General features: G+C 34.8%; 1 protein-coding gene and 1 long non-coding RNA gene across 5 annotated transcripts in view; one reads left to right on the top strand and one right to left on the bottom strand.

Annotated features, from left to right (window-relative positions):
* LOC107065045 (uncharacterized) overlaps positions 1 to 25,577 on the top strand; it is a 137,014-nt gene that overhangs the window by 64,097 nt on the left and 47,340 nt on the right. The window contains exon 1 of one of the 4 annotated variants that reach the window (XM_015318340.2): positions 8,790 to 9,722. The exons of the other annotated variants lie outside the window; for them this stretch is intronic. Within the exon in view, the coding sequence (XP_015173826.1) occupies positions 9,603 to 9,722 (120 nt within the window). The 5' untranslated portion in view covers positions 8,790 to 9,602. Of the gene's footprint in view, positions 1 to 8,789; positions 9,723 to 25,577 lie in introns of those variants that run through there. 4 annotated transcript variants of the gene reach the window in all.
* Positions 1,703 to 25,577, bottom strand: part of LOC149033351 (uncharacterized) — a 40,646-nt gene continuing 16,771 nt past the window's right edge. Inside the window, exons 2-6 of the long non-coding RNA XR_016175772.1 lie at positions 13,537 to 13,630; positions 13,084 to 13,267; positions 3,823 to 4,217; positions 3,367 to 3,542; positions 1,703 to 3,274 (exon numbers count right to left, since the gene is read on the bottom strand). This is a non-coding gene — a long non-coding RNA (uncharacterized LOC149033351). The remainder of the gene's footprint in view (positions 3,275 to 3,366; positions 3,543 to 3,822; positions 4,218 to 13,083; positions 13,268 to 13,536; positions 13,631 to 25,577) is intronic.

Raw genomic sequence — 25,577 nt, 5'->3', positions numbered from 1 at the left:
AAATTTAGTTTAACAAAGAAAACATGTACAATAAATGAGAATCTTTTACGTCATACAACATGTATCTGATATTTATGTTTATATATATATATGTACATATATGTTTATGCAAGTAACGAAACATAATTCTCGGTAGTGAACGGTGATAGAAACATTTCATAACACGTTCGATCACGAAACCGGCGCCGAGTTTTATCGTTCAAATCCTCAGAAAATGTCGATTATAAGGCTCCGTCGCGTCTCTGGTAATTAATAAACATCATCCTGCCTATTATATAGAGAGAAAGAGAAGATTAATTAGAAAATTATTTTCAACGTTTCTCCGATATTAAATTGAAATCGATTTATTTTCCTATTTAACGAATAGTACAGATCCTTGTATGAATATGATTAGTATCATCGACCTAAGCCTATCATCTATAAAAATCCTTTCGAAACAAAGGAGTATGAATGTGATAGAAATAAATAATGGGGGAGAAAAGGGGAGGGAGAGAAGAAAAGGAATAAAAAATGAAAGAAATGGAGAACAATTTCATTTTACTAATACAACGATTTGTTTTGTTAGGTTTACCAAACTCTCCCTTTTTTTTCACCCCACTTGTAAAAATATATACATATAATATATAATTTTATATAATATATAATTTTTATTCTATATTTTCGATTAATTTTTTCATGTAGAATCACCCCCTTTTCGCTTGTACCACCAGTTACCGATCACCCTGTATAAATTTGTTATATTATTTAGCTATAATTATATTATTATAGCTATGAACTTGTAAAAATATATATATAGTATATATTTAGTAAAAAATATATATCCCTACTTTCTTTTTTCTGGCCTTTTTTTGTTTCTTTCTTTTCGTTTCTTCGCTATTTTACGCCCAGTTTCAATTTATGACGGCATACAAGGAATTTCTCCTAATTATCACTAATTAGAGTTAATACGGTAAACGTCGGTTGCCACGAACTACGACGTCTGAAGCTTATTCACTCCTAGTCGATGAACTATTCTCCTTTCCAGGAAGAATAAGAGAAAGATCCTGAAGGATAATGTTTGTCTTCTTCGATAATGAATACTTGTAATATACATTGATCGTTATCTGATCTTTCGTAAGTTAACTTATTACAATTGAATAAGTGTAAAGTAAATTAGAGAAAGGGAAAAGAAGAGAAAGGGTTAGAGATGAGTAAGAGAAAAGAATGAAATTGGATGAGTAAGCAAAGTGTAAGAGAGTAAGAGAACAATATATGGGAATATGAGAGTACAAGAGTAAGAAAAGAAATGTAAATAAAAATTGTTGAATTATATATTATACAATTCAATTGCGAAAGATATTTGTTAGAACATTTAAGAAAAACGAACAAATTAGTATGTTCACGCAATATTGTTCGACAAAAATAGAAGAGAGAAAAGTATAGCAAAAATTAGGAATTTTGTTTAACAATAAGATTCGATTCTAAAAATAATTTATTTAAATATTTTAGTAGAGCATATGAGAGTACAAAAGTTAGAAGAAAAATAAGTGAATAAAAATTATTGAATTATGTAAAATTCAATAGTAAAAGGTATTTGTTAAAACATTTAAGGAAAATGAACAAAATTAACAAATTAATTAATTATTGTTCACGTAATATACTTCGACAAGAGTAGGAGATAAAAAAGGAAGGTAAAAATTAGGAATTTTGTTTAACAATAAGATTCGATTCTAAAAATAATTTATTTAAATATTTTTGTAGATAGAATATAAGAGAATATTATGAGAATGCAAGAGTAAAAGAAAAAAAAGGTGAATAAAAATTATTGAATTGTATAGAATTCGATTGGAAAGATATTTGTTGGAACATTTAAGAAGAAAGAACAAGTTAGCATGTTCACACATAATGGTTTTACATTCCGAAAGGTTCCGACAAGAGAGGTCTCGTGAGCAAAGGGCGTGGTCGTGTTCTCAGTACTCGTTTTAATCGTTTCTCTCTTTGAGCATAAGTTAAACGACGAATCGTTCTGGACATCAGCATCAGCAGAAGAAAAAACATTCTTTCAAGAATAAGATAATAATAATAATAATAATAAAAAGAAGAAGAAGAAGAAGGAATAATGAATAAGAACTTCGAGAGAAACGATCGCGACCGCGCGAGAATTTCTATTCGATTCTACGAGAAAGTTCGACTTCAGAGATACCGATAGCCTTTAAGATTTATCTTTCACTCTCACGTTATTATCATTTGATTCTCGATACTTTCTGTTTAATACTGTTCCCAAACTTTCTTCTTGATAATACTTTTATCATTCTTTTATACCTTTACCCTATCGATACTAATGATCCTTGCGAGGAAATAAATGAGAATCGATACATGTTGACATTTAACATTAAAACTTATCAACAGTTATATATTCATACTGTAACCAGTCTAATGAACGGTATTCAACTAATTGTGACAATTAGGTTCTTTACAATTTGATACTGGATCCTAATTAATACATTCATTACTGACAGTAAATTAAACGGAGTCATTTTAAATACCCATATCAATTTCAACTAAAATTCTTTTAGTAATATTGAAGTATGTATTCCACCTAATTTTTTTGTACATTTTTTTTACAAAAATAATATTTAAAATAATCATTTTTCGGTTAATAATAAACGTAAAGAATGAACAAAACATTAACATCGTATCAAGAATTTTAATTACAAAATTCAATATCGATCGATGAAGTATCAAATAAAATTCTTCATATTGTTTTTTTTTTTATGTCAATAATTACTATAATTAAGAAATAAATGAGAATTCGGATAATTACGATCGTTTGAGATACATGTTCCGAAATGAAATGAAATTAAACGATCGTTATTTTTATTTTTTATTTTTTTTTTTTTAAATCTGGAAAGAGAGTTGTTGTTTCTTTTTATTTTTTATTTTGAACCACGATGATACTCGAAACTTATCTCGCGTTGGTTAATGGCAGAAGGGGAAACGAGAGGCACGATGTGTTGATTCGTTCGCGCGATCACGATACGACGACAATTTCTTGTTAGTTTCGAAGCGGGATGATATCTTTGAGTAGATAATGAACGTGGCAGCTGTTCCCATCATCGTCGTCGTCGTCATCATCATCATCATCTTTGTGTTGTTTGATACACCGATTAATATTTTTAGCGATTAAATGTTTTCCTCTCTAGAAAACTCGACACACAATTCTGTTTGTAACGATGACGGAATCGTAAACATTTTAATCGTTGCTATTTTAAATGCTTCGCACACATTTAGTACCCTAAAGAAATGTTTTACTATTAGTTCAAACAATGATGTTGAAATCAAATATATATATATATATATATTAAAATGAGGTCACCACAAACTTACTTAATTTAAAAGAATCTGCTGACCCTACGAAACAAATACTATTCATAGAAAAGTGTCCTAAAAACCATTGATAGCTGTCTTAAGCTTTGGGTTGTAGCCATTTTTCTAGGTTCTTTTATGCAACTGGTATCTAATTATATGGGTCATCAGATTTAATTTAAAAGAGCTTGCAGACCCTAGAAAAAAATATATTAAATATAAAATAGTGTCCTAAAAAACATTGCTCGTTGTTATACATTTTTAAATGCAGTCATATTTTTAGAATCAAATTTTTATTTAATAAATAATATCATTGAATTAGGTTTAGAAAAAAAATTACGATTCTCACCCCCTTACAAAAAAGTAGATTAGTCATTTAAACGAAATATTAGCAATTAATTAAAAATATTCTTTTCTATTTAAAGTTTTAAGTTGCAGTTTTTAACACTACTGAAGTTAAATGATCTAATTGCTTACAAATTAACCTTTTGGTATCTTTCGATTATTTTTCTCAGTCAAACAGGCGTCGTAAAATACAGCGGTCAGTCTTTATGGTTAAATAAAAATAAGAAGAATAAGAAGAAGAAGAAGATGAGAAAGCGACCTGACAGGGAGTCAAGGTCCTCTCGTGGGATCTTTTTCAGCTTCCCAAGAATCCTTTTTGGCTTCGTAGTATGTCAGTCCTGTGTGTTCGTTGTGGTTCCTTCTTATTCTCATCTACCTCTCTTTTTCTCTCTCTTTTTTCTTTTTTTAATCCTTCCTTTCACTCCTTTATACCGCGTGCTACTTCTTTCCTCCTTCTTTTCTTCTTTCTCGGAGATGTAAATCTGTTGGAATGATCTCTCGCGTTCTCGCAACATGCCAGCGGATATCTTCAAAAGAATCATACGCGAAATTTTGTTCAGTAAAATCATTTCAATTTCTACTTTTTCAGTTTTATTTTGATTTTTTTTTTCAAATTGTTGTCATGATTATTGTAAATCAAAAAATGTTTGTCAATTATTCCTTGAATTATTCTGATTTCTAACTAAAATTAATCGATGTAATCTCATACTTTGTTAATAATGTAATAATATTCTTGACAAGTATTTCTAAACGTTATTTTGATTTGACGTCAATGGTTTACGTAACAGAAATATGTTGATATAATATTGTTATATACTTTTTAACTTTAAGGAGATAAGAATATCCTTTAACTGTTCATGCTATGCACGCTCATTCGCTCATTCGCTCATATCTCGCGTTCATAGATGATGAAAGACAAACAGGATTTCGCGGTCCGCACTTCTATAGAAAGCGAGTCGTTCGCGAACGAGCTAGCGCTTTATGGGAGAGTTACACGGAACGAGATTACTGAATAAATGTAGGACAGAGGGAAACCGAAAAAGCGATTCGGATAATCTCATGAACAAATGGGATTTCATAAAGCTCTCTCTCTCTTTCTCTCTCTTTCTTTTTTTCCTTCATTTTTATTTCATCCTCTCGAGAGAATTTATTGTCATATGAAGTATAACAAATATTTTATTATTTTATCATCAACGATTCTGTTGTGATTTAGAAAGTTTCAACGTTTTGTTTAATCTCTAACTTCGTAAAGAAGAAAAAGAAACAAAAAGAAAAGTTACCGTTGATGAGATTACGACGATTTTTCTACGAAAATGTGTTTCACAATTTTAGGAAGCATAAATCTAAAACACTAAAGCGTATTTGAAGAAGAGAAGAAACACAAAAAGAAATTCTAGGGACATTTCGAAAGTAGTACGAGTAATAAAAGAAACTGGTCTCTCATAGGAAATTGGAGAAGGTGCCAAGATTATGAGAAAATCTTGTTGACTTATTCAATCATTGCGTGGGTGGACTTATTTCGTTTCTATGAAATACAAGAAGAGAATACACACTATATACACGCATGTACACGTTTATATACAATTTCTACGGTCGTGGTCACTAATATTTCATAAAATGACCGCAGCATTTAACGATCGTTAGAATAAGGTCGATACGAGGTTTTGATAGTTGCGTTTGATATAGAGGGTGAGTTAGGTTTGTGGTCCATTTGAATTTAATGCTTCTCCCTTTATCGTCATTCTCTCTTCCTCAATTATTCGTTTGATAGAAGATATTACATTGCATCGATGCATATCTAAATAGGAAGGTTGATGAGCTACTATCTGCTATAATAACTGAATGTAAGGATAATTGGTAGGTCATAATTTTCAAAGGATCAATATTGTACATGTTACATGAGATTAGGTGAATATTATTCCTCTTATGTCACAAAATTGGTCAGCTTATTTGTAGATCACGTAATTGTTGTATCCAATACCTATTGAAATTCTAACAAAACTCTACATTTTGTATTCAGGTTAATTGAAATTTGTGTTATTTAGGAACTCGTATATGAACCATGTGGCTAACATATGTAATAAGTATATTCAATCCTAATTAAAACAGAACAATTAGCTTCAATAATCAACACGCAACGAATTTAAAACGATATTCTACAAAATTCTGAACTCACCGTTCAGACAAATTAAAATTAGTGATATTTATGAGTCACATATGACCCATTCGGCTTAAACGAAAAGTCATAAAAAATCAATGTGACAAAACGTGTGACAACAAAAAATAAACAAGAAGAGACACACAGATGCGTGATTCATATTGTAGGTCAAGCCAAACATCATGGTATAGTACTCGACGCTAGTTTTTACGATGATCTCGACAACCCTCTGGAGATTAGTTCGCGTGCTGTGATTCGAATTGTGCAACGTTCATCCTGTTGCTTCAACAATAAAAAGGCATCTTCTCCACCCTATCCTCTGGATTACTCTAATCTCTACGTCAGAGTGAACTTTTATTCATCTGTTTTATCTTTCCAAAGGGTACGATCGGTACGTTCCCAAGGGATAGAGATCTTACATTAAATCAGCTACCATGCACACTCCTAAGTCCCGCTATTTTTTGATATCGTCAAAAATTTGAATAATAAAAATATTGAATATAAAATATAATGATTGTATGAAACGAAGATTTATTCGACATAAACTCAAAATGCTCTTTGATTCGATTGCGTTAACGCGTTTTCGATGCTTTACTTCGATCGAGTGGCAACATTTCGGACCGGCCCAACAGAGCCAAAATCAATTAACTTACGCTATGCGTGTCTTGTACTCTCTCCTATGTGTGTGTGTAACTGTGTATATATATGTGAATGTGTGTGAGTATACAAGGCTACGTAATCGGGCTCCCTTCCTATCGTCGTGTCTCTCTCTATCTCATACATATATATATATATATATATATATATATATATATATATATATATATATATACACATATATACACATAGAATTTCAAACGATGTGCCTAGAGCAGCGTGCATAGCTGCCGCGTGGGTTGCCATGGGCAACTCATGACTAACACACACTGCACAGAATTTCTCTCTCTTTCTCTCTATCTTTCACTCTCCTCCCTCACCCTCCCTCTCTCTCACCCCTTTTTCAACATTTCGCGGCTCTCTCGTGGTTCCCGCAGTGACGTATCTACGAGTTTCTCGACCATACCCCGAATAACCTGCACACCACCCATCTTTTATTCCTTTCCCAATTGTGTTTTATTTACAATTTATCTCAATTGTTTTTTTTTCTTTCCAATCAAATTGTAAATTCGATTCTCTGTGCGATACGTTTAATGAAAAATTTAATGTCAAATAAAGTTTGTATGGAATTAATCGTACAAGGTGGGGAAATAAATTTAAACGATTGTTACGTTCATTTTGTTACGAGATGTTCCTCTCGATGGAGTAATGAAAATATTCCTTTTATTAACGTCACTGTTGGATAAAAATATCCGGTAAGATTATGTAACAATTTTCTCGGATTATCGATCTCTCCGATCTCTCAAGAGGATTTTCTTACGGTTCTCGAGTAATTAATTTTTAACGATCATCTCGTTTGCGATTTCGAAAAGGTGTGTGTGTTACATGCACTCAGTGAGTTTATTCTCGCGCGTGTTCGCATTTCCACGTTTCCTTTTTTCTTTCTCTCTCTCTTTTACAAATACACTTTGACATTTCATATCAATTTTTAGCACCGTCCCTGACGTACTCGAGTTATCTTTACATCCTTTCCATCTTCGTCGTATTCACATTGGGACATCGAGGTTCTCTGTCTGTTCACATAGGAACAGGGACTACTCAGGGATGTAACAACTTGAATGTTCTACTGTAAAAACAGCAATTGGTTCATGACCGTGAACAGACAGACAGATAGACAGACAGACAATTTACGTGTATTTGTTCAGAGAATCTATACAGTGGCCGGTAATATTTTCTCTCTAAACCTTATCGCAATTATCTCGAAGTTTTATTTGTCTAGCGCCCGTAATGGCCCTGTAAAGGGGGAACCATTACTGCGTGTTGTTTGCAAATCCTAGATTTAAGTACTTCGGATGAACGGAAACCACGTTTGTTAAACATATGATATTATAAATATTAAATATTCAACCAAATATCTCTAAATCCTGATTAAACAAAACTAAAGACGATACTAATCCAACAAAAACCAAGGGCACGTGCAATCTCTCGTATTATGTGAATCCGAAAGAAAAATAGTAAATCGAAGAGATACAAGGATACGAAAAGGTTACCTTTTTCTTTATTCGAGATAAAAATACAAGGATACCATTCTCAATCTCTTCCTGGAAAAGTAAAAGAAAACTTTTGCAACTATATATATATATATATATAGAATTGTGTGAGTAGATCCTTCGAGACGGTGACCCCTTAGTCTGGACTGAAAAGAGATCGTCCCTGAACCCGCGGCGAGTCTCTCCAGTCCAAAGAGGAGAAATGGAGGGGTGGGTGGATTGTAGAGAAAAGAAAGAGTAGAGGGGGAATCGGGTAGATGGTGGGGGTAAATAAGAGAAGGAGAGAAAATGGATGCTGCTCGGAGTGACGAAGAGCGTCAAAGTTGGGAACGTGGAATGGGAATAAAAAGAATGACAGAGAGAGAGAATGAGACAGAAAATGAGAGAGGAAGAAAGAGAGAGATAGAGAAAAGGAACCCTTGGCCACCCTCGTTAGAGTGCAGCCCCTCCTCCTCCCTTCTGGTGCCCCTCTCCCGTATATCGCCCACTCTTGCCTACTCCCGTCTCTTCTCTCGGTTCACGTTCGTCCAGCGGGAAGCTCGCAGGACAGGCAGGCAGACGCTTTCCGGCCGGCTTTGTGGAGAATACATTAGAGTGAGTGAGACAGAGAGTGAGAAATATACGCGCGCGCGCGCGCCCCCGTGCCTTCATAGGTCTCTCTCTTTCTCTCTGTGTGTATAGTAAAAGAGAGTGAGTTTAGTGAGTGAGAGGGAAAGAGGAAAGGAGAGGAGAACCCGAGCCGGCTTACCGCCTTCATACCACCTCCAGCATTCCCGGCGTGCACACACAGTTGCAGCTGCACCGTCGTCGTGGTGGTTTGCTCGTTTGCTTGCTTGCTTGCTCGCTTGCTTGCATCCTTGCTTGCTTGCTTGCTTGCTCGCTCGTGCGCAAGTACACGCGCCCTGTCTGTGCTGCGCGCGCGTATTTCTCTCTTTTTCTATTTACTTCTATAATAAAAGAGAGGAAAGAGAGAGAGAGGAAAGAGAGAGAGGGGTTTGAGTATTTTTTTGTACGTGTACGTTGATCGAAACGTAGACTTGCAGCAACGTTTTTTTTTTAACGAGCTGTCTGAATTCGAAAATCATTCTCGACGTTGATGACTCTGCAATTTTGTGTAGGTAGATTTTGGATTTTAATGATTCGTGGATATCCCATGTGCTTTAGTTTTGGTCGAGTGATCGAATAATAATTTTGATTTACGTTTGATATTTTTTTTTGGTGTGAATTGAAAGAAAGATTGTTGTAATCCAAGGATCACGATTTGTGGTTGAATTCGGTCAGCCGAATATGGTGGAGGTTTGACATTTCGTAAATGTCAGCTTCTCGAAGCAACGTTGCCGTATTGGACTGGTAATCGAAGTGTCGCATTAGTTTCTGATACAATAAACAGGACGATAATAACTGTGAGAGGTAGAAACAGTGATTTATGTGTAAATAAATCTTCGATATAATCGAATTGTGAAAGACATGTGATCGCGAACGAGAAGGTTTCGTCATTTTTCTTTCCTCGACTTGAGGAAGAACAAATTCGTTGGATTTGATTTATTTATTTGATTTTGACAATCGAAGAAAAAATTAAAAAAACGTTAACAAATTTGTAAACAAACATGGATTGGGTGAGGAGACAGGATGCTAAGGAAGAGTCAACGGAAATTCCTACAATGTTAGCATCGGAGGAAGCTGACGAATGCTACTACGAGGAAGACACGTCCGTTGACGAGGGCATGGTACGTTTTTTTATTTTTAATCAACAACCATTACTTATATTAAATATAAAAACTACAAAGATGAATCATCAATAGTTGCTGAATTTCTATCAAACATTTCTAAAAATATTACAATATTTATTATTTGATTATAATTTAACTGAGAGACAAATTGAAGGGACTAGAATTTGGGGTTAACAAAAACTGTAGAATATTTTTAACGATCCCTGTTAACTGATTAAAGAAACTGTTCCTCTTTTTGGAGATTGCAAGTAATCATATACAATTATATTGTATCAATCAAAATTCCTTTAGTGGAAACGTCTACCTTTGATGGTTTAATCAATCGAGAATTCGATGATAATCCTATCCTCCTTTATTTCTTGTTCTCTTTGATCGTTTCCCTCTTATCAAAAGGGCTTTTGTTCGCATTAGGCGCGACAAGCTTATTTCCTTAGCGAGTACAATTTTCCAACTCGGCCGTTCTCTTATCTTGGACTGGTTTCTTTCATGCCGGGAGCCATGTGCTTCGCGAATACGACTTTGTTAATCTTCGATTCTCTGTTTCTCGGGATTATCCTTCGCAAGACTTCAAAAGCGTGTCCGCTTGAATATACTTTCCTTCTTTCCCTTTTCCTTCTTCTTTCTCTTTCTCTTTCTATTCCTATCTCTCTTGCTCGATTCTATTACGGCATCTCTGCCATCATTCCCTTCCACCTCCATTTCCTCCTCTCCTCCTCATCGTAATCCTCGTCTCTGACGATCGCCCCAAGCTACAATGTTCAATACTGTATACACTTCTCTATATGTACACCGTGATGCAGAATTAAAGGCTGCGTAATAATTCATAACTCCATAATTGTTTATACCGCGTAATAATTTAACCTCCCTTCGGCAAACTCGGATTTAATGGAGAAACCTGCGCGCCAGTCCAAGACGAGATCGATCTTGCTGTACATTTTCTACTACAAAATTAAACGATAGGCTGTAATTTGTTTGCACACCTTTCCTTAATTCTTCAATATATTACAAATTTGATACTAATTGGTTTTTAAGATTAAACAAAATAAATTTATGCAACACACATTATCACTTTTTTTTTTCAAAGTTTCCAAGTTTCAGTAAACTCGAATTTAATGGAAACCTGTACGCGTATTCAAATGATATCGTTATTGCATTAATTTGTTAGTATACAATTTACGATAGACTATAATTTGTTTACACAACTCTGCAACTAATTTTCTAATTTAATATGAACGTGATGAAAAACATGCTTCACGTATTTGAAAAAAATGTATTTTATGCAATACGTTATATATAATTTTTCAACGTTTTTTGATTGATCTCGTTTAACGTCTGGCGATAATTGGTAGTTGAGTTGGACCGTTAGAAAGATTTGAATTCGCACGTGTCACCCTTTTTTCTGGTCCTACATGTCTTCATCAGTGTCATAGTTTCCCTTCATGGTCGTCATGAACACTCCTACCAGAGGAGGTTCTTTCGGCGCACGAGCCCGAATTGCAGCAAGCACCATTTGCACTAAGTGCTAAGTGGGCAAAGAGGAAAATGGAGATCGAGCGTAAAGTTACCTCGAATCTACAGTTACGCTTATTGTTGTTTTCCAAGTGGCTGCTGCTTGAGTTACCTACAGCAAACGGAGACTCCTCGATCTTGGGTCTCGAAAGAAAGGAGAGGAGGGATATCGCATATGCGATCATTGTGTTGGCACATACGCACGTGGACCATCTGAATACTTAATTTGAAAGATGGAGGGATTGCATTTTAACAAAGGAAAAATTAGGACGGTGTTTCGAATTACGAGAACAAGATGAAAGGAAAAAAAAGAGTCAATCGAATTTCATTTCTTTTAAGATCATTGTAATTTAGTTTTCGTTGTTCGTCCGGAATTTCATTGAAGAAAAAATTATATGAAGATTCGAATTATAAAAATAAACTGGTAGAAGATAGTCAATCGAATTTTAATTTGTTTCGCATCATTGTTTAGTTTTTGTTGATGTCATAATGTCATAATGTCATAATTATTCCAATGCTTTTTTTTTTACAGATAGTCTCTCAGTATTGTTAGTTTATATCTTTTTACCGCAACTTTTCTTCCTCTTCTCTTCTTCACTCTGGGAAGCCATAACGTAGAGGAATAATATTATTACCAGCTGCGTCACGCTCTCTCTTTCTCTCTCTCTCTCTCTCTCTCTCCTTTTTTTTCCAAGCCTTTCCGGTTGGTGTATTTATGATCACTGCGTCAGCTGATACCGAGTCTTGGTTTGCTATCGCGTTACGAAGCGTCGTTCTAAAGTCAAAGCGATCGTCGGCTTAGGAACACAATACTCTCTGTGCTCGAGTGCATTGGCTTGTTCGTGATAAAAAAAAAATAAAATAAGAAAAGCAGATTGGGGGAGTATAGTATAGTCGTTCGCTTGGTAGTCGTGATACTAATTATCTCTCTACGTTCTTCTAATAACTTGAACATAGTACACGAAAAAGTCCTTTTCTTTTTTCGGGTTGAATTTTTGTTCGAAATTTTGAAGTAGATAATTTGGTTGTCTGGTCCTTTCGATAAAAGGAAACGATAAGTTCGAAGAATCTACTTAGAAACCTTGGTAACGCTTACGGAGCAGGTCTCGATGATTCAGCGCCAGCTGTGTCCTTCCTAAGCTCGTTTGCTTGCTAGCTTGCTGCTGCTTTTGCTGCTATTGCTTGCTGCTACTCCTTTTTCCTTCCTTTCTTCGTTCCTTCCTTTTTTTCGAGTGTCACGTAAACTCTTACCCCCAAAATTTGTTAGTCAAAATTAAAGTGCCACTCCACGAGGGCTTACGCATTCAATATCACACATGCGTGGGTTTCTCAATTTTCGTCTCATATCATTCTGAGTAATCTTACCGATATTTATTACAACCATAATTTTCCCCTTCTCTGTAAATGTTAATACGATATGTGATATTTTCTTGAACATTTTTGGAACGATTTTATTATCATGAAAAATGAATCAACTCTAAGAGAAAATCACAAATTACGACCGCAATTTGCCATTTGGGAAATGTTATTAATGTTATGATATCAGTTTTTTTTTATATTTTTTTTTAAAAGGGACATTGAGGGATTTCATATTTTTGTAAGAACGAGTAAATGTTGAGAGAGAATCATGGAAGAGTAAATGCGTAAACATTGCAGGATACGATTGGAACGTAGGCAAGGGAGCTTAGGTGCCTTTACTTTGGAAGAAATATAATTTCGCAGTGTAGGGTAGTTTCGACGCGATGTTCGGGGGGGATTCGTCTGTAGCCCTGAAAACGATGGGGATGACGGCGACCAGTCACTTCCCTCACACCCCTTATGGAAAGCCAGGGGATGAAGTATGACTCACCGTTTGCCGGCACTCCCACCCCCGTTCGCTTCTGCCGCTGCTTTCTGTCTCGTGCAGTTTCACCCTCCGGGACCCTTCATCGAAATCTCCTGCAGTACTTTCTCTCTCTGTCTCTCTATCTCTTTCTCTCTATTTCTGTCTCTCTCGCTTGTACTTTGGCTCACTCTCTGTGCACCCTACGTTGCTGCGGATCAAAAGAGAAAGAGAACGGCATTAACATAATCCGCACCGACAGAATATCAGGGAAAAAAGGCACCAAGGGATGTTGGTAGTGTTAGTGTTGGTGTCGGTGATGATGGTGGCGATGGTGATTCAGGTGGCGTTTCAACGAATTATCGTTACCGACATTATGCTACCGTGTGTGTACTTGCTTACTTGCTAAAGTTGAAACTTTTGATAGGGTCATTTTTATTCTCTTTTTCATCGACGATCGATCCTGGAATATTTACCTACCCTTTCTTTTCTTTTTTTTTCCTTTTGGTAGCCAACCAGCGTGATCCCATTAATTTCTATATAGTACGAAGAGAAAGGTACTTTCACGAGTCACCTGAACACAAAATAATACAATAGATACAATTAATATATTGTATGACTTTGAATATCCCAAATGTATTGCAAACTAGTCGAGTTCGTTAGGGTCGTAACACAATAGCCGGCCATTGGAAACATCGAAACTTTTGGGGATACGTAGAGTGACTAATTAAAGGGATCGTTAGTGAAACTAAACCAAAAGCTCGTTTGTGATTTAAATCGGTGAAAGATGAAAGTGGGAAACCCGAAAATGGCACAAAGTGTCACGAGCATTAGTTAAGTGATGTCTTCTAAGTTAAATCAGGCTTTCAGTAATAATACTATTATTGGAAATTCTGTATAATTATATCATTGTTTCTGATCCAAGAAGATTCGTGGATCAAGCAATCTTCTTGGACTCACAATTCTTTTTAGATTCACAAATATTTCTTGGATCCACCAATCTTCTGGGATTTATATTTCCATCTTTAAAGATATTCTTCCTACACTCCTTTCTCAACTCATTTATCATCCAACAGCCAACATCTTGGATAGATCTGTCTGATGAAATGAAGAAAACAAAAAATGCTTAACCTAAAGCGCACATGGTCCAAATCATCTAACATTAAACCCAAAGAAACGAATCCATTAGAAGCCATAACCGAGATTTTCTGCTCGCATATTCTTTTACCATTAGTTACGTTAGCTCTCAACCCAATCTTTTCTTTCAACATGAACAAGCAATGATCTTGAACGGAATGAGCCTGGAAAAATTCGATGGGTCTGCCATTACTTTTCGATGTCTGTGCGAGATTACGAGACGACTCATTCATTCTCTTTTTCTCTGTCTCTCTCTCTTTTTCTCTCTTTTTCTTTCTTATTACTCATGAAGAAGGCGGGGAGTAGTCGGATTTATGTCTTCCGCAGGCGTATGAACGACGGAATGCACTCTGATAATCGCTATTACGCTAGGGGTTGCTGACCGATTCGATCTTTTAATCTTCTTTTTTCTCTTTCTGTCTGTTTTTCTCTTTCTTTTACTCTCTATGCGTTTATTTTCATTTTCTATTCCCCGTCTGGTTCGCACCGCTGCTGCTGCTGTTGCTGTTGCTGTTATCTATTGCTATTGGTGATTTTGTTGGTGTTGGTGTTAGTGCTGCCCTTTATCGTTGTTCGTTCGATCGATCGAACTTGCGAAATTATTGACCACTCCTGCGGGTACCACCAAAGAAAAAGGGAATCGTTCCTTTTATATCAAACAAATCGACTATTAGTAGTAGTAGTAGTGTAGTAGTAGTAGTCATGGTGAATTGGTACGAACTTTTCACTAGCTCGTAATGATCTTTCAAATCTCTTTCCTTATCATCTTTTTTGCTACTTTTTTTTTTATTTTCTTTACTTCATTTCACAAGATTTTTCATTTCCTTTCCATATATCGTATAATGTTCGATGTTTGCTTTGCTGACTCACCAATGCACACGATTAATCACTGTCGTTTAGATTTTTATTTCTCTTTTGTTATACTCGTTTCACTTTCAGTTGTGCACACGCGAGATCAGTTTTGATGGACAGCAAGAGAAATCGATATTACAGACGAGTAAATTAACCGGAGGGGCTTTTATTTTCTTTTTCTTTTTCCTTTCTTTTCTTTCTTTTTTTTGTTGACCAATCGTAGGCTGAATTTTTGCGATGGATAAAACGATCGAGACGAGGCTTCCGAACGATGGTGCAAAAACCTCCGAGAACACTCAGCGTGGGCGAACGGTTATTATTGCTTGGCGCCAGACTGGAGGGATCCCCATGCTAAGAGAACGTGTTTCAGCTACGTTGTTTTCCTCCAAATAAAAAAGACTCCAAGAAATAAAAGTATGGGTTTTACATTTAAATCGCAGGAGGTCCAATTTTCATAAGTTGTATGATGATGCGTCATAATCCACGATCTTAATCATTTTTATCCACAAAAATATACGACTTGATATTGAAAAAAAGTGGGTATCCAAGAAATATTTATTTATCATTTGTTAAACATTTGTTTAAGTTGTTGTTTTCCAATGTCAATACTTCAGAAGGTAGTCAACTGTGTGGCTTTGCAATTAGGAAATTAAATATCTAATTCAATGACCTATTAATTTTTGTTAATAATTTATTTTATTTGAGATAAGGAAATTGGACATCCAATTCAGTTATCTAATATTTATTTCCCTAATTCTTAACGAATAGACTAAAATTTTGTTCAAAATTACCGTTTCACTTTACATTTAATTATTGTTTTGACTTGTTGACGAGTCGAAATTGATCAATTATCAAATTCTGAACAAGATCGTTAAAAAGGAACAACAACACGGAGGAATGGTATTACCAAATGCTTTTCTTACCAAGAAAAATTTTTAAGTGGTTGTTGTGAAGGGACCTTTACCTGTTTCGATTAGGTCGTACTCTTGGAATGTCATTTATCACAAACTTGAGGGTCTCTCTCTCAAGAGTCCAGAAAGACTTGAAGCATGAATCGGTAGGACCACCGTAGCACACACAACCATAGCCTTCACAAAGGGAACCCGACAAAATCTTTTTGGCCAATTAAACGGCGCATTATTTTGGGAGGATTGGATCGTTAACTGGACTCTTTCTTTTCCATAATAGCGTTCACAGTTTGAAAAGAAACTCTTGTCAAAAAATTCTTTTTCTTTTTAATCTTTTTAAAGATAATAATCTAAACGTTTGTTAGCGATGAACGTTGTTAGAGTTTAAATATAATATAGTGTGGTATTTATTAGGCTAAATTTAGTGTTCGGTTAGGTATCTTCTTTGGAAGATCAACCTTATCCGATCTTACCTTCCTACTCGTAAAACTATCCGAACGAGATAAGATCGTCGATCTGAGGATAACGATCGAGAAGGTAATAATTATCTTGTTTTATACCCTTTAGGATACTGAGTTAGCAACGAAAAATAAGAAAGGGAAGAAAGGAAAGAAGGAAGGAAGTTGCTTTGTTCGTGTTGCGCACGTATCGCGAATTCTTCCCTCGTAGTTGTTCTCGGATCGGTAAAAGTAAATGGAGATAGTCCGAAAGTGGATTCGTTGATAATGGACAAAGCTTATGGCCGTAAAGAGTTAAAACAGAATTTTCTTAGGTTGTCGAATAAAATGAAATTTCTCTCTAAACGCTGTTACGATCTCTCGCGTCCAACGAGAGCGCGCCATTTTGCGTTAGACCAGCACACCACCCTCGATGACAATCGTTACCCGAGGCTAATGCAGATAACCTCGGTTGGATATCAACTTTCTTACCTCCTGGCAGCTGCTACAAACGCGAAATATACTCGACTAAGATTATCATCCTAATTTCCAACCGAACAACACGCTGTGATCGTTTTGATAGCTGTCTTACTTGCTTTTCTAGTCACGATGATTGACGCCTACTTTCTTCATTTTTATCCACCAACATTTTCATTTGGAAATCATGAATGTTGAGAGTCTAAATGTGATGATGATTCATCAGAAATTCTTTGGTCGCATTGCTTTCCATGGATTCCAGATAATCCTCTGACACAAAATAACCCAAAGATCACCTCAACCATCGTTCAATAAACCACTTGTGTGTTAGTCGTCTAGCCAGTTAACACTCACCGTTGTCTTCTCTTTCTCTCTCTCTTTCTCTCTCTCTCTCTCTTTCTCTCGACATTGATGTGAGTTTACGAGAAAGAAAAGGGCGGAGTCTTTGAGGCTTCTTTCGTTTCTTCCTTGTTTCGTCGTTACTTCGTCATCTTGGGTGCAACCCTAATGGGTTCGTTGATTGACGAACGACGTTTATCTCTTTCCTGTACGCTTCGTTTGTCTTCCCTTTTTTTTCTTCTTTATTGTCAGACTTGGCTTTCACCAAACAATTCAACATTGACTAAATCTTAGTCATGCTTATGATCATAATATTTTTTTATTTGTATATTAAATTTGAAATTTTTCAAAACTACAATAACTACTCATCGATTAATATAGAATAAAATATAACAACAAACGATTGTTTTAAAGTCCTCAGTATCATAGTAATTGTTCACGAATACTTTTTAGCTATCTATCAAAGTTTCTATTTAAATTAGCTGTCTTGACGTGAATTGTCGTCTTTTGTTAGTCGGCTTTGACTGTGATCCTTCTTCCTTTCACTAGTATCCTTTCTCCGTAAAAGGAATCTCGTAAAAAGAGAGAGAAAAGTTAGAACCGAAGGTCTCGTAAACGCGACCATGGGGGATTGCTCCTTCCACTTCCTCCCTCTCTTATTCTTCTTCTTCTTCTTACCGTTCTCGGCAATGTCAAAGGAGATGCTTTTACACCAATGCGCGTACACACAGGGTGACTGTAGGTAGGTGTGTTGTATGCACCAAGAGGATGGTGAACAAGTAGACGATGGGAGAACAGATAGAGATAAAGTGAAAGACAGAAAAGAAGGGCGGAAAAAAAGAAAAAAAAGATGGAAACAGAGAGATGTCGAAGAGACAATACGAAGATTACTACAGACAGACAGACAGATAGACAGACAGACAGGGGGTCCTCTTTTCCAGCTCTCGTACCTAGGACCCATCTTTTTGTTTCTTTCACTTTCTCTATGCGTTCTTTTCTCTGTTCTTTTCCATTCTCTTAGGCGTTCGCGTTCCTCGTCTCAGAGGAACCCACCGGAGTATATACCTCCTCCTCTTCCTCCCGGTCGTACTTCAACACAAAAGGGTGCTTTTTCACACGGAAATGCCATGACGACACTCGAGCCGGATTAATCGAGCGGAACGTGCTACAGAACACTCGACAAATGCGGCCTCGATTCACGATCGTTCGTCATTGTGCGTTTTGGTCGTATACGCAACTTATCTTTCTACCATTACTATCGTTCCATTTCGATTCAACACGATCGCAAATATTATAACATCCATCCGTCCATTCATCCATCAATCTATTTATCTTGATATTATTTATTTTCAATTTATTTCCTTTATATGATGAACATTCCGATTTTAATTGATTGTGTATTCCTAGGATTATAAATAATGTCCCTAGGAATTAGAAATGCCTCAAATATTAGATTATTGTTTTTGATATTATTAGACCTAATAAAAATCAAGAAAACGTTATCAAATATATTTCTAATTAATTTTGTTGATCGTATACATCTTACCTTTCTACAATTACTATCCTACCATTTCGATCCAAACGTGATCACAAATATTATAACATCCATCCATCCATCCATCCATCCATCTATCAATCTATCTACCTTAATATTATTTATTTTCAATTTATTTTTTAAACGAGAAACATTCCGATTTTAACTGATTGGATTCTTAGGATTATTAATAATGTCCCTAGGAATTTGAAATGGCTCAAATATTAGACTATTGTTTTTTTAAAAATTGTTTTCGATATTATTAGACCTAATAGAAATCAAAAAAAGTTATTAAATGTATTTCTAATCAATTTGCGTTGGTCGTACATGCAACTTATCTTTCTACCATTACCATCCTTCCATTTCGATTCAAACACGATCACAAATATTATAACATCCATCCATTCATCCATTTATCAATCTATCGAACTATCTATCTCGCTTGGTTTCTTCGATATCATATTTTTTTTTTAGTTTATATCCTTTTTTTATATGATAAATATTTCAATTTTAACTCATAGAATACCTAGGATTATTTATAAATCTCTAAAAATGAGGAATGCATCAAATATTAGACTATTGTTTGTTTTTAAATTGTTTTCGACATTATTAGACCTAATAGAAATCAAGAAAAAGTTAACCTAATCAATTTTAATGATCAACGACGTCCTAGGGAATTAAGAATACAAGAAAACCGATTCTACGATCTTACAAAAATAATATTCAAAAATTAATATCCACCAGAAATCATTGAAAAAAATAATCTAACTTTTAATTAATATTTCTTAATAATTTTTTCATAAGCTTACCGAATAAATATTAGCAATCCTGTAAGAAATCTATTTTTCTGTAGATCAAACATAAAATTCAAACGAGATGCAAAAGTAGAGACTCTCTTTATTAACAGATTAAATACCGCTAATGAAGAAATAAAAGAGAAAATAAAAGAGGTATATTCCCTCGAGCGAAAATGAAACTCATCGTCGTGGTTGTAGTCGTCGTTGTCGTCGTCGTTGTTGTAATAGTCGTCGTAGTCAAAAAGGAAAAGAAAAAGAGAGAAGAAGAAGAAGAATCTGTAGGGAATGAGAGACGTGTAATGAGTGGGAGAGGAAAGAGTGAGATAGAAAGAGATATGGATAAAGGGGGTGGAAGGGGGAGGAAGGGAAAGACAAAGGGCAAAGAGTAGCTTGCGGAGGCGCGTTCTCAAGAGAAGGACGGAGGGAGAGAAAGGTTGCCAAGGTCACGGTCGAGCAATCTTTTCGACTACTCTAACTCTTTGTCTTTTACATCTCTCTCTTTCTATCTCTTTCGTTCTCGTTCTCTTCCTCTTTCTATCTGAGTGTCTTTGAATTTGTGGCGCGTGGCAAGCGAGCTTTTCGTTCCTGGGCACTCGAGAAGCTTTTTCGCACGACAGCTTGCACTTAGCGCAATGCATTTCCTTCGTACCACATGCACTTCCCTTTTTTTTCACCTCCCCGCTTCCCACGGCCTTAAAACTTCTTCCTAATGTTGAAGCTAATGCCCTCGGTTCTCCTTTTTCCTCTTATTCTGTCCCCCCCTCACTCCCCTTCAATTCCAACTTTCTCTATCTCCTTACTTTCTTACTCCCCCACTTTATTCTAATCCTTACTCCGATATCCAAGTTTTTGTGTTTTTATAGGTTTTTTTTTTATTGCAAAGTTAAATTCTATCTGACACGTCAGAAATAAACTGAACTTTCGCAAACCTACGCGAAATGGTGTAACAAAGATAATATTTTTTGGTTTTTCATTTTTTTTCCTTTTTTTTTTTTGTAGAGTCAGAGGGTAAAAGAAGAGAAAGGTAAATAAAAGGAAATAGTTGAATCGGGGTAACGATGAATACTGTTTTTAGCACGTTGAACTAAGCCGCCATGACTAATCCGATCGAGGAAATCGACCAATGGACAAAGCGAATCCCCTTTTTTTATTTCACGTAAAGAGAGTTTCGGTGTACTTTCTAATGGAACACCGTATCGCGATTATATCTCTGTCAATTTTATTCCTTCTTGTTGCATAATATATATACACCATTTATTACTAGTATCTATGCAAATCTATGATGTTTTACCAACATTTGCATATTTTGATAATTTGAACATTAGACTAATTCAAATAATATTCAACACATAATTTACTTTGAACAGATGATAATTGTATTATTAAAAATAAATTAAACATTCGTTTGAACAATTCCAAAATATTCGTCAATAAAATTGCTTACTTTGGGAAAATTCATAAATATGCGCACCAATGAAATTTGTATTGTAGAAAAAATTCATGAAATAAATTTTCCAACAAACGTTAATCGTTTTATTAAAAAATAAATTAAAAATTTGTCTAAACAAATTCGAAAGTGTTGACCAATGAAAATTAGTATTGTAGCAAAACAAAGTATCCAAGAGATAAATTTTCTTTCCATTTTCTTTATTTAAGTTTCCGTTTTAATAATCTTCGTTGAAATATTATATTTTAGTTACCTACGAGTATCTTTTTTTTCTTTTCTTTTTTTTTCTTTCCTTTTTCGTAGGACATTATTCTTTTAAAACGATCGCTTTACGAGTTCCAGCAGTCGCACAAGTTTACCTTATCCGCTAATATTTTTATAGTTTCCGTTCCGACCTCGTTTCATATGTGGGAGTTTTTTTATCTTTTCCTCTCTCCATTCTCTTTCTCCTAGCACTTAATCCGTTATCGCTAAAGAGAAGTTTAACGATCTCAAGGGTGTACTTATTTTTATCGTGACCTCGTGTTGACGCGTACATAGTTTTTATTATTTTCCATTTTTATTCTAAAACAGGACATACAACTTCATTGATATCGCATAACCGGTTCTAATATTTTTTCTTTCATTTCAAAACAATTTATGTACCTAATTTTAAACACGTGTTTACGTTTTTTGTGCTCGAAAAAAAGTAAAATACTTTAGCAAAGTGATGATTGAGAGAATTAAAAGAAAAAAAATTGAAATTACTTCCTAGAGCAATTATATTGACTAGGATCGAAAAGAAGAAAGGAAAAAAGAAAAAAAAAATAGGAACCAGAAGTCCGCAGATGTCGTGCAGCTGGCAGGGCAAATTAATACCAACGCGTCACGGGTGATTCTCTAGTTTGGATTTCTGCTCTAATGTAAGAAGAACAACGATCTATAGGGCACGATTCTCGAAACGAAAAGCTTCGCAGCTGCCTTGGGGACTTTAGAATTCGTAGGACAATGGGAGGAGAAAAGAAAGCTGTCAATCTCATATGTCTGTTGCTTGCCTATCATCGTTGGAAGGTCAAGTTCATGTTTTTTTCCTAAAAAAAAGAAGGAGAAAAAGAAAAAGAAAAAAAGCAGCAAAAAGAAAATACTCAAATTGTTTATTCTGAAGTTAAACAAATTTTCCACATCTCCAATAGTTTACATTAATAAAAATAATAATAATAAAAAAAGATAATAGAACCATTTATGTTTATTGAAACACGTCATGTTCGTAAAGAATCGAAAACTCGTTAAGTTGAACTCTCGAAGAATATGAAACCAACGACTCATCGTTTATTTAACGATTTTAACTGTCCACTATTGTGTGTTGTGTTCCTCATCGATGTTTCAAGAAGTTAGATTCGTCTATCCTCTAGCTTGAGGGAGATATCCGAGAGAATCAGGTTCGAGTAACTATTGTCCATTCAATCGGGCATCGTAAAATCTAACATTTAATGTTCGGATTAGAGATGACTGGAAGACTGGTAATCCAAAGAGAGAAAACGAGAGAAAGAGAAATATATAGAAAAGAAAGGCTAGCCTAAAGGGTCAGACGAAAATCATCTTGACCGATACTTATAAGAAATACTTTAACGAGATGGTTTCTGATTACGTTACTTTTATTGTAGTCGTTAATTCAATATCCTTATCAGTGTTTCTCGAATTTTTTCTCGAATGATTACATAAACCGTTAGGTATATTCTCGTAAATATTTCACAAGAAGACTTTGATTATATGCACGAAATAATATATATATATATATAGACTAGGTTGTTATAAAACATTGATTTAATATAATTCTAAACTATTTAATGCAGTCAAATTAATATTCACTAATAATTTTTGGGAATTTAAATTAGGCACCAAACAATATAAAATTTTTAATATATACAATATATATAATAACACCACACAAAATAATACCACAATTACAATGGAATACATTAAATAATAATGCACGAAAAAATATAAAAAGCAAGGGATTAGGTTATGTCATATGTAAATATGAAAAAAACGTGAAACAATTGAATTGTGATACAGCGCCATCTATTGAAAATTTACAGAACTTAGACTTAGATAACCTCTAAATAATAAATCTTTAAATTAGTAATAAAAAATAGAAAATAATAGCAATAAAAACTACCCTATATACTATAATAAGTTGAAAAAAATCACACAAAATAAAAAAAATGTAATTAAGATTGGTTCATTACTTTCGAAGTCTATAAGAAACCAACAATGTGACACTGAATTGTTATATACAAAGAAAGAAACAGAACGCTTATTTAACCAAGAAAACGGTTAGTCGTGAATCAACAACCCTTTCTTAGAAAATCGTTAAAAGTAAAGAGAAGTTAATTTTAAGAAAAATTGAATACATAAAAAGAACCACCCCAGAAGCAAAATTAAAAAGAAAAGAAGAAAAAGATTGGGTGAGGGGGATGCGAAGGGGTGGCTTATTAACGTTAGAGTTTGGTAGACGCTTTTAATGGCCCTGTCGTTCACGTCTCTAAAGTTAGAACTCCGTATCCGGAAATTTGTTAAATCGTATGCGAGTCAACGTTGGCGCGTGTCGACGCATAAATTCCTAAAACACGCGAACCCTTTATGCCCTTATAGAACTTACCTTCCTTCCTTCCTACTACCTTCTACCAACCTTGGTTAAACTACCCCTCTTTTCTATTCTATACCATCAAGTTTGTCTTGTCAGGGCTTTACGACGAAGACGACGAAGACGACGACCTGTTTTCTCTCCATCGAACATTTTCGCACGCGCGCGCGCCCGCACGCTTACCAAGCAAAATGTCGCCGACATAAATTAACGTAAAGCATTACCGCATGTGGGTAGATAACCAAAATTATTCTACGAAATTTATTTTCCCCTTTGCTAACTTCTCTTGTTTTGTGCTTCAATTTCATAGATTGCAATAATTTTCTTTCTCCTGCGAACAATATTAACTTGTAATTGAGTTTTATTTTTGTTTATAATTAAAGTTTGATGAATCTAATGGTAAGTAAATTAAAAAAAGAAATATAGACTGTTATTACGTATTGGGAAAAGGAAAAGGGGAAAATTTACAAGCGTGAATTAGTGAAAAATCGATTTGAGTTTCGATAAAACTCCGTTATTGCACTCCGGGGAATCGAAAAAAATGGAAAACGAATGAAAGTTAATTTAATTTTTGTAAAAATATTCCCCGCAATTTGTCCATCCTCCGACCTTTTACTATTTGAACATGCATTTCAATGTTACGGTTGTTTTAAAAAAAGAAGAAAAGATAGAAAGAACATCTCTTTTTAAAGGGGAAAGTAGAAAATAATTTTATTCCTGATGCGAGAATTCGGATTGTAAAAAAGTAAAGAAAGAGAAATCGAAAAATAATTGAACTTTGTTGAATTTACTGTTCGTTTAGTGAATAAATGTAAAAGAAAAAAAAATGAGAAGAAATAATAATAGTTTTGACTAACTCATCAAGCATAATGTAATCTTCGTACGTAAAATGCAACGATTTAACGGCCAACTTGTGTTCGTACCTACACCACGTCCGGTAATGCGAATTTGAAAGGTTCAAGAGTGATGCAGGTATTACGTTATAATGTAGGCGCTTGCGGTAGTCTTTAATAATAAACATTTGTCCTTTGGTAGTTCGATCACGTTGAATTCGCGCCATGAATGTTCGCGCACAGCAAGACTTTCATTGAATATTCATTGAATATTGTTCCGAAGCGAACGATCAGTTCACAGAGTTCTACAAAATTTATACCTTTACGTTTAGTTACAAATTACTATTACTACTACCACTACCACTATTACATTATTTATTTATCTATCTATTTGTTCCTGTGTATTTAAGGATGAATGTTATTTGCATTCGAAATTTATTGTCTTTTAAAAAAACACACACATACACACGTGCAGATAAATATTTGAACGTGAGCGTATTGACATGAACATCATCGAAATGCGATCTCTTCCTTTCCCTTCCCTTTCCTTTTTTTTTGTCGAGCCCTTGTATATTTTTTTTTCCTCTTTCACACTTTTTCTATCTCTCTTTCTCTGACTCATTTAGAAGCGTGAAAAAGGGCCGACCGTTTATAAGCGGAACGTCAGAGTTTGATGCCGTTTCAAGGTCTCTCTCTCTCTCTCTCTCTCTTTTTCTCTTTCTCGTAGGAACCTTTAAAGCGCATACCCTTTTGCAGTCTACGTGGGTGGTTCCTTCGTACTAGGACGTAACACCTCTCTCTCTTTCTTTTTTCTCGGAAATGTCGAAGGGTGAAACCCTTCTAGTAGTAACGATAAAAACGTCGACCTACCACTTGTTTCGTCCCTTCAACAAAATCGATCTCGTATAATTTTACCTGCACTTCGTTTTATATTCATTACACGTTTATTATAATAATTCGTTTCAATAATTCGATCATAAATACTTTGTTTATTTAATAAAAATCAAATTGTTTAATAAATTTTAATTGAGAGATGCATATTTCAAATTTTCTTATAGTACAGAAAAATATGTTTGATTAATAAACAATGTTTTATGATTTAATCCACGATTCGTTTGAAATTTATTATTAATT

Source organism: Polistes dominula, unplaced genomic scaffold (assembly GCF_049000335.1).
Source record: "Polistes dominula isolate Pdom_NZ unplaced genomic scaffold, Pdom_raw_medaka contig_49, whole genome shotgun sequence".
NCBI lineage: Eukaryota > Metazoa > Arthropoda > Insecta > Hymenoptera > Vespidae > Polistes > Polistes dominula.
This window is presented reverse-complemented; position numbering and strand designations above follow the sequence as displayed.